General features: G+C 38.0%; 1 protein-coding gene across 1 annotated transcript; it reads right to left on the bottom strand.

The window, feature by feature from the left end:
- Nucleotides 1-9,110: 9,110 nt before the first annotated feature.
- On the bottom strand, nt 9,111-10,058 carry LOC102279456 (olfactory receptor 56A3). Its single transcript, XM_005896280.2, has one exon. The coding sequence runs from the start codon at nt 10,056-10,058 to the stop codon at nt 9,111-9,113; it is 948 nt and encodes a 315-aa protein (XP_005896342.2).
- Nucleotides 10,059-10,318: the final 260 nt, after the last annotated feature.

The following is a 10,318-nucleotide window of genomic DNA, read 5'->3' as shown; positions in this document are numbered from 1 at the left end:
TTTGGCTACAGCAATCAGAGCAGAAAAAGAAATAAAAGGAATCCAAATTGGAAAAGAAGAAGTAAAACTCTCACTATTTGCAGATGACATGATCCTCTACATAGAAAACCCTAAAGACTCCACCAGAAAATTACTAGAACTAATCAATGATTATAGTAAAGTTGCAGGATATAAAATCAACACACAGAAATCCCTTGCATTCCTATACACTAATAATGAGAAAACAGAAAGAGAAATTAAGGAAACAATTCCATTCACCATTGCAACGAAAAGAATAAAATACTTAGGAATATATCTACCTAAAGAAACTAAAGACCTATATATAGAAAACTATAAATCACTGGTGAAAGAAATCAAAGAGGACACTAATAGATGGAGAAATATACCATGTTCATGGATTGGAAGAATCAATATAGTGAAAATGAGTATACTACCCAAAGCAATTTATAGATTCAATGCAATCCCTATCAAGCTACCAACAGTATTCTTCACAGAGCTAGAACAAATAATTTCACAATTTGTATGGAAATACAAAAAACCTCGAATAGCCAAAGCGATCTTGAGAAAGAAGAATGGAACTGGAGGAATCAACCTACCTGACTTCAGGCTCTACTACAAAGCCACAGTTATCAAGACAGTATGGTACTGGCACAAAGACAGAAATATAGATCAATGGAACAAAATAGAAAGCCCAGAGATAAATCCACGCACATATGGACACCTTATCTTTGACAAAGGAGGCAAGAATATACAATGGAGAAAAGACAATCTCTTTAACAAGTGGTGCTGGGAAATCTGGTCAACCACTTGTAAAAGAATGAAACTAGAACACTTTCTAACACCATATACAAAAATAAACTCAAAATGGATTAAAGATCTCAATGTAAGACCAGAAACTATAAAACTCCTAGAGGAGAACATAGGCAAAACACTCTCTGACATACATCACAGCAGGATCCTCTATGACCCACCTCCCAGAATATTGGAAATAAAAGCAAAAATAAACAAATGGGACCTAATTAAACTTAAAAGCTTCTGCACATCAAAGGAAACTATTAGCAAGGTGAAAAGACAGCCTTCAGAATGGGAGAAAATAATAGCAAATGAAGCAACCGACAAACAACTAATCTCAAAAATATACAAGCAACTCCTACAGCTCAACTCCAGAAAAATAAATGACCCAATCAAAAAATGGGCCAAAGATCTAAATAGACATTTCTCCAAAGAAGACATACAGATGGCTAACAAACACATGAAAAGATGCTCAACATCACTCATTATCAGAGAAATGCAAATCAAAACCACTATGAGGTACCATCTCACACCAGTCAGAATGGCTGCGATCCAAAAGTCTACAAATAATAAATGCTGGAGAGGGTGTGGAGAAAAGGGACCCTCTTACACTGTTGGTGGGAATGCAAACTAGTACAGCCACTATGGAGAACAGTGTGGAGATTCCTTAAAAAACTGGAAATAGAACTGCCTTACGATCCAGCAATCCCACTGCTGGGCATACACACTGAGGAAACCAGAAGAGAAAGAGACACGTGTACCCCAATGTTCATCGCAGCACTGTTTATAATAGCCAGGACATGGAAGCAACCTAGATGTCCATCAGCAGATGAATGGATGAGAAAGCTGTGGTACATATACACAATGGAGTATTACTCAGCCATTAAAAAGAATACATTTGAATCAGTTCTAATGAGGTGGATGAAACTGGAGCCTATTATACAGAGTGAAGTAAGCCAGAAGGAAAAACAGAAATACAGTATACTAACGCATATATATGGAATTTAGAAAGATGGTAACGATAACCCTGTATACGAGACAGCAAAAGAGACACTGATGTATAGAACAGTCTTATGGACTCTGTGGGAGAGGGAGAGGGTGGGAAGATTTGGGAGAATGGCATTGAAACATGTGAAATGTCATGTATGAAACGAGATGCCAGTCCAGGTTCAGTGCGATGCTGGATGCTTGGGGCTGGTGCGCTGGGACAGCCCAGGGGATGGTATGGGGAGGGGGAGGGAGGAGGGTTCAGGATGGGGGAGCACGTGTATACCCGAAATTAAAAAAAATAATAAAAAAAAAAAAAAAAAAAAAAAAAAAGAAAGTAGGTTAAGTTTTTTAGGAAACTATTGTTAGGACATAGAAAGAGTTCTGGAATGAAAATTAGGAAGCAGGAGTGTGATTTATGGTGCCAGAATTGATCTTCAGGAGTCACCAGGCAGGTTGCTGTAACTTGGTGTCCTTAACTATAGAACAGGATTCAACTTTTATTTATTCTTAAAAGCTTTGAATTACATGCTGTGCTTTGAACAGCCCCAGGGCAGAAAAAAAAAAAAAAAAAAAAAAAAAAAAGTTAATGATCTGTGCCACAGTCAGCTCCTGGTCTTGCTTTTGCTGACTATATAGAACTTCTCCATCTTCAGTTGCAAAGAATATAAACAATCTGATATCAATATTGACCGTCTGGTGATGTCCATGTGTAGTCTTCTCTTGTGTTGTTGGAAGAGGGTGTTTGCTATGACCAGCGCATTCTCTTGGCAAAACTCTGTTAGCCTTTGCCCTGCTACACTTTGTACTCGAAGGTCAAACTTGCCTGTTATTCCAGGCATCTCTTGACTTCCTATTTTTGAATTCTAGTCCCCTATAATGAAAAGAACATATTTCTCTGGTGTTAGTTCTAGAAGGTGTTGTAGGTCTTCATAGAATGGTTCAACTTCAGCTTTTTTGGTAATAATTGTTACCAAGTAGTAAAAGAATCTGCCTGTCAATGTAAGAGACTCAGATGGGACATAATGGGTTCAATCCCTTGTTCAGGAGATCCCCAGGAGAAGGATATGGAAAACAGCTCCAATATTCTTGCCCTGAAAACCCCATGAATAGAGGAGCCTGGTGGGCTACAGTCCATGGGGTTGCAGAGTTGGACACAAAATAGTGCCTGAACACACACACACAAATACTACTACTACTGTTTATATCCTTGCACACATTTCTTTTCTTCAAGGCTTCCCTTGTGGCTCAGCTGGTAAAGAATCTGCCTGCATTGTGGGAGACCTGGGTTTGATCCCTGGGTTTGGGAAAATCCCCTGGAGAAGGGAAAGGCTACCCATTCTAGAATTTTGGCATAGTGAATTCCATGGACTGTATAGTCCAGGGGGTCGCAAAGAGTTGGACAGGACTGAGTGACTTGCACTTTCACACATTTCTTTGAGGGTCTAGAAAAAATAGAGCAAGAATTTTTTTTTAGTTATGGCTTAAAAACTTATTTAAAATTTTTTTATGGTTGTTGTAGGTTTTAGGTGATTCACATAGGAATTATCAATTTTTAAAATAAAAGTTTTACTCTATTTATAGTTTGTTATCTATAAATGAGTTTGTTTGTTATATTTACTAGCATGTTTTATTTTTGAGATTTCACATAGACTTGATAGCCACAATATTTATCTTGCTCAGTCTGACTTATTTCTCCAAGCATAATGCCCTACAAGTTCATCCAGTGTTGTTGCCATATATAAATATACACACACACATATATATATATATATATATATATATATACACACACACACACACACACACACACAGATATATATACACCACATGTTCTTTATCCATTCATCTGTTGTAGGTTGACTTAATAATAAAATATAAATTGACCTTGTTATTTCTATCAACAATATAGACTGAAAAATATATAACTATCTCAATCAAGTCAGAAAAATATTTAACAAAATTCGGTATCATTCATAATAATACTAAAGAAAAAAGGATAAGAAGGAAACTTTTTCAAATTGATGCTGAAGAGATGAGATAGTACTTAATGATGTTTTTCTCAGTGTAAGAAAAAAGATAAGGATGTCCACTCTCACTCAGCATTTTCAGTTAGCATTGTACTGGATTTCCTAAGCAGTGCAATAAATTAAAGGAATAAAAAAACACAGTTTGGGAAGAATGAAGGAGCAAAATTGTCTTTATTTAAAGAAAACCATATCAAGTATGTGGAAAGTCTTACAAATTCAATTTTTAAAACTGCACAAACTAATTTGTCAATATCTCAGAATATAAGATCAACAGATAAAAATCAATATTTTCATATATTAGAAATAAGCCATTGGAAAATGAACTGGAAAATGTTGAAAATAGTATTAAAGTATGTAGAAATACTTTTAAAAAATATGTGAAAGATCTATACATGGGAATGAGAAGTATTGTTGAGATAAATTAAGAAAATGTAAAAAATGTAAATATGTGCTATTTGCACATGTTTGAAGGGGTAATTGGAGAAGGCAATGGCACCCCACTCCAGTACTCTTGCCTGGAAAATCCAATGGACGGAGGAGCCTGGTAGGCTGCAGTCCATGAGGTCACTAAGCTTGGACACGACTGAGCGACTTGACTTTCACTTTTCCCTTTCATGCATTGGAGAAGGAAATGGCAACCCACTCCAGTGTTCTTGCCTGGAGAATCCCAGGGATGGGGGAGCCTGATGGGCTGCCGTCTATGGGGTTGCACAGAGTCGGACATGACTGAAGCAACTTAGCAGCAGCAGCAGAAGGGGTAATATTATCAGGATGTTGGTGGTGGTAGTTTAGCAGCTAAGTCATGTCTGACACTTGTAATCCCATGGACAGTGGCCTTCCAGGGTCCTGTGTCCATGGGATTCTCCAGGCAAGAATACTAGAGTGGGTTGCCATTTCCTTCTCCAGGGGATCTTCCCAATCCAGGGATAGAACCATGTCTCTCCCATTAGCAGGCAGATCCACCAGGGAAGCCTTTCAGGACATTAATTCTCATTGAACTGATCTGTAGATTCAATGTCATCCTAATTAAAATCCCAGCAATCTTTTCTGGAGAAATTGACAAACTGCTTCTAAAATTTATATGAAAATGAAAGGGATATAAAGGCAATTTTAAGAAGGAACAACTTTGGAGCACTCACATTATCTCATTTCATTACATAAAATGTGATAAAGTAATCAAGACATTGTGTTTTCTGTGTAAGTAAGTATAATGTGTAATGGACTGGTGTCATGGGAAAGAATAGAGGGTCCAGAAATAGACCTATACATGAACGAATGTTGCGTTTTGACTAAGGACCCAAAGTAATTCAATGGGAGAAATGGTAGTGTTTTCAGCAAATGCTGCTGGAAACTTCCAACTGTATTTCTACTTGCAAAACAACAGTAACAACAACCTCTAGTGATTATCCAATACCACAAACAAACCTTAGACTATAGACTTATACTTAAAATCAAAAATTAAAAGTTATTAGAAGTTGTTGGAAAAAATATTTATAAGCTTAAGACAGGTCAGTATTTCTTAATTAGGACAAAATGAGTATGCCTCAAAGGACTTAATAATGATGTTCTATTTCATCAAAATGTAAAATAACTTCTCTTTAAAAAATGAAAATGGAAAAATGAGAATGCAAGCAAGACGCAGATTGTGAGAAGTTTTCATGATGCATATTTCTGCAAAGTACTGTTTTCTAGAATATATAATGCTATCACTTAACTATAAAATAAGTAACTCAGTTATAAAAATAAAAGAATGAATAATTTTTTTCAAAAAGAGCCATTTAAATGGCCAATTGAAGCAATGCAAATTAAAATTATAATGAGTTGCCACTGCACAGCTATAAGAATGGCTGACATTTAAAAAGATGACACCAAGTGTTGGCATGGATGTGGAGGAAGAAAGAACTGGAATTCTTACTGCTGGAAGGAAAGTAAAATAGGGTAAGCACTGTTCAAACCGTGATATTCTGCTAGAAATTTAAGCATACCCATACTCTACAATCTTGCAATCTACTTCTAACATTTACCAAGGAAAATTTACAACATATATTCACACAAACTCTTGACCTGCTTGTTTATAACAGTTTCATTCATAAAAGATAAAAACTTACATTATATTTATGTTAGATGGCTCTTATACCTATATTTTTAAGACCTTTACATTGGTATCCAGTTATACAATTTTATGCAGTTTTAAGCCAAGACAATTTTTTTATATTGAAATCTTTAAGTGAATAAGCTTTTTGGGAGACTCTTCAAGTAATAAAGAAAACCGTTATTTATGGTGTGAACCAAGAAATCTGAATAGATTGCTTTTTACTTTTGAGAAGTGCATTTTCTCAATAAAATATTAATATACACTTTTACTTATTTCTCTTTATGTGAGTACATGCTTATTTTTCAAATAGTAGTTCATAGTGTTATACAGGAATAGAGAAATCAAATAGTAATATATTTATTCTTTTTCACCGTGAGTGGAAGAAGAAAAAGAAATGGATAGATCTTTGCAGGATGAAAGCTTAAGTAAGGCAAGAGATGTGTTCCAGATGCTTTCAGTAAAGACTGAAAGAACCAGACGTTGAGAATAGTACTGAACTTTTGGTAGATTTTTCCTTTCTCAGTGAAAATAACACACTTGCATGTTGCCACTGAGGCACAGATCTTATGTGTAGAAGGGATCTTCTACACAAATTGTTCACTATTTTCAGGTAACAGAGGAACATGAAACAATAACACCAACTCACTTGTTTTCAGGAAACTAATTTGTATGTGTGTGTGGTTGTGCAAGGCTTGCAACTCATACCTTCTAACTCCACCTGGTGCTTTCCTATGTTTCTCAGCATCTTAGTGCCCATAGAGACACATTGTTTAATTCCTCAACTTTTTCATATGAGAATAATATATTTTTGAAATTATCATTGAAAGGTTGATGAGCCCTGAACAAGAACCAGGATTCTTGGCCTCTGGAGGAGAGAAATTCCACCCGGGGCCATGACGAGGCTTGATTGTTTAGAGCTTTTGTGTAGTAAACTTTTATTAAAGTATAAAAGAGACAGAGAAAGCTTCTGACATAGACATCAGAAGGGGGCAGAAAGAGTGCCCCCTTACTAGTTTATAGCAAGAAGTTATACACCTATTAGCAAGCTGCTAATTAGAGAAAGGGAATGTCTCAAAATGGGAGAGTTTCACTAGGCCCCTCACCCACAACATGCATTTTGGGGTAGCATTGGCATAAGGTGAGTCATCCCAGGCCGTAAAACAATTGACATGAATCTTGAAGAAAGGCAGGTTTCCAAGCAAATACAAGTTTCTTTAACACAGCTTAAGAGAACATTTCCATGAGTAAAACATACTGGTTTGTTGAGCCATTATCAGCCCTCAGTCTTCGGTGGAACCGACTTGAAGAAAGGCAGATTCTAAAGTAAATACACAGTTCATTAAAATAGTTTAAGAAAAACATTTACATAAGAAAAACACATTGGTTAACTCAAGGTTTGAGAAAAGTTCAGTTCAGGCAGAACCAGATGTCATGGTAACACAGAGTTTTAAAAGAAACCTCCTTTTTATTTTGTATAGAGAAGAAAAAAAATGTGACTTTTGTAGTTTGTTTCCTCCTGCCTCTTAAGAGAGAGGGAAAAAAGTCTGACATTTGCAGTCTATTTCCTCCACTTGGGGACCCCAGCCTTCCTGCCTGTTACCCTCTCATTATTTATATTCTTCTTAATCCAACTTTTGGAAAAGACAATAGCAACCCACTCCAGTATTCTTGCCTGGAGAATCCCATGGGCAGAGGAGCCTGGTGGCCTTCAGTCCATGGGGTTGCAAAGAGTTGGACATGACTGGATGACTAACACACACACTTTCTAAACCAACTTTGGGCTCCTGAAAGCAGTGGTGGCAGTGGTTTAGTGGCTCAGTTGTGTCCAACTCTTGCAACCCCAAGGACTGCAGCCTGCCAGGCTCCTCTGTCCATGGGATTTCCCAGGCAAGAATACTGGGGTGGGTTGCCATTTCCTTCTCCAGGCAATCTTCCTGACCCAGAGATTGAACCTACATCTCCTTCTTTGCAGGCAGTTTCTTTACTGACTGAGCCACCAGGGAAGCCTGAAAGCAATTCGAGCGTTCTATTTACTTTTGTACTTTAATAGCTAATGGAATCTGCAGAACCCAAGTGTACTTAGAAACTAAAATTAACAAGAAATAACGTTCATATAGTCTATTGTATATTTGAGGATTGTTACTGAATTGTATATTACGTTGCTTAAATTCTTTAACTCATTAGCATACCATGTGTTTGCATATCATTCACCATGGAACCCTGGATCCAAAAGATATGTGTCCAATGCACAGACACTTTGGGTCATACATTCGATAGTCCCTTAAATCTACTAAAGCTTTATGATACTTGTTACACACATGAGCATTCAGGGAAAAAACCTGCCTTTTTCTAATGCACATGGATAGAGAAAAGAAGTGAAGAGAAGAAAAGAGAGACAGAGAGACAGTGAGTTGGATAATGCCTGTGATATCATTGAAAGTTTAGAGAAAAAGACAATTACAGAATATTAGCAACTTTCCAGCATTCAGAATTGAAGTTTCAATTCCTGTAATCTTTGGGCTTCCCTGGTGGCTCAGTTAGTAAAGTATCTGCCTGAAATTCAGGAGAAGCAGTTTCAATCTGTGGGTGGGAGGATTGCCCTAAAGAAGGGAGTGGCAACCCACTCTAAGAGATTCTTGCCTGGAGAATCCCATGGACAGAGGAGGCTGGTGGGCTACAGTCCATAGTGTCACAAAGAGTCAGACACGACTGTGTGACTGACACTACTACCACTGTCTTAGTCTCCAATATACTCCCTTCAGTGGAAATAAGAATAAGAACACATTACAAATTACACAACACAGCCCACCAAATAGACACAGTTGTATCCCCAAGATAAGAAGTGTATGATATATTAACAGTTGTCTGTTCAGGAACATAAATCTCTCACTTTAAAACTTGCATAAGGAATCTTAGTATTTTGGACAAAATAGGATAAGAAGTGTGGGAAAAGGAGACAAATGGGTCAAGGAGACTCCTTTTTTTTTTCTTTTTAATTTTTTTAAAGGAAATTCCTTTTGAAGTGTGAGAGAAAGAGGAACTCTAAATAAAACTGAAGCTTTATTAAAGGGAACACAAAAACAGTTTACACAGTTTGAGATTAAAATTCATCAATGTTGAACTTCAGTCCACTCATTGATTCAATTATTGAGTAATCCATTCAAATACCATCCGATTTTAGGAAAGAAGAGATCCAGTTGTTCTTGTCACCATCCTTTCTTCAGTAACTTCTGGATTACTTGCTTGATCTCCTGGGTTCGCACCCCATAGACAATGGGGTTGAGGGCTGCGGGGATGACATGGTGGAGGACATTGAGCAAGACAGGCACATCAGAGGACATTTTCTTTTCTACCACAAGCGTGAAGACAAAAACCAGAAGGATGGTGCTGAAGAAGAGGATCAGGATGAAGTGGGAGCCACATGTGCTTAGGGCCTTGGCCACAGCTCCCTGTGCCTTGAGTCTCAGCACAGCCCTCAGTATGAAGGTGTAGGAGAGGAAAATGAGGAGGAGGTCAGATCCCAGCAGAGTCCAGCCTCCAGCAAATTGGTAGAGACGATTGATGGTAATATCATTACAGGAGAGCCTGGAGACAGACATATTGGCACAGATGCAGTTCTCAATGACGTTTCTCCCACAGTAATGCAGACGTCCTGAGAGAATGGGGATGGGCAGTGTCAAAAAGACACTTCTGGACAAAATGAAAATGGCTGCCTTGGTTATAAATTGGTTAGTGATGATGGATGGGTACCTCAATGGATGGCAGATGGCCACATAGCGGTCGTAGGCCATGACCATGAATGTGCAGGACTCCATGGCAAAGAAACTATTCATGATGAACATCTGAAAGAAGCAGGCAAAGAAGCTGATGGACCTGAGGTCAAACCAAAAGATGGCCAGGACCTTGGGGATGACAGTGAGACAGACCACTGTGTCCAGTGAGGAGAGCAGGCTGAGCAGGTAGTACATGGGCTCATGCAGAGAGGTCTCCAGCCAGATGGTGATCAGGAGGGTGATGTTGGCACCAAGGGCCAGGAGCAAGAGGAAGCTAAGGGGCAGGGACAGCCAGTGCTGCCAGCTGGGGGACCTGACAAAACAGTTCAGAAGGAAGTCTGAAAACTCAGTGGAGATGCTGCCATTTTGGTGTGCCGTCATATTTTGTCATATAGTTCTGCAGCTTCCTTTTGGTGAGCTATAATTTTAGGATAAAATTAGTTACTAATTCAAGATATATTGCGACAGAAGAAATTGCTTTATTTAAGGGACTTGTGGATCCTGGCAATTTATCCAAGCCTAATGAATTTACATGTGCATCTTTTGTGCCCTGCTGGGAAGAGTCACATTACTTTAACCAATACAGAAGAATGAGATGATATGATTTCTTTGTAAATGTTTGATTTGTTCAGTGTTTAATT

Source organism: Bos mutus, chromosome 15, assembly GCF_027580195.1.
Source record: "Bos mutus isolate GX-2022 chromosome 15, NWIPB_WYAK_1.1, whole genome shotgun sequence".
Classification (NCBI taxonomy): domain Eukaryota; kingdom Metazoa; phylum Chordata; class Mammalia; order Artiodactyla; family Bovidae; genus Bos; species Bos mutus.
The sequence above is the reverse complement of the archived record's forward strand: the minus strand, read 5'-3'. Positions and strand labels throughout refer to the sequence as shown.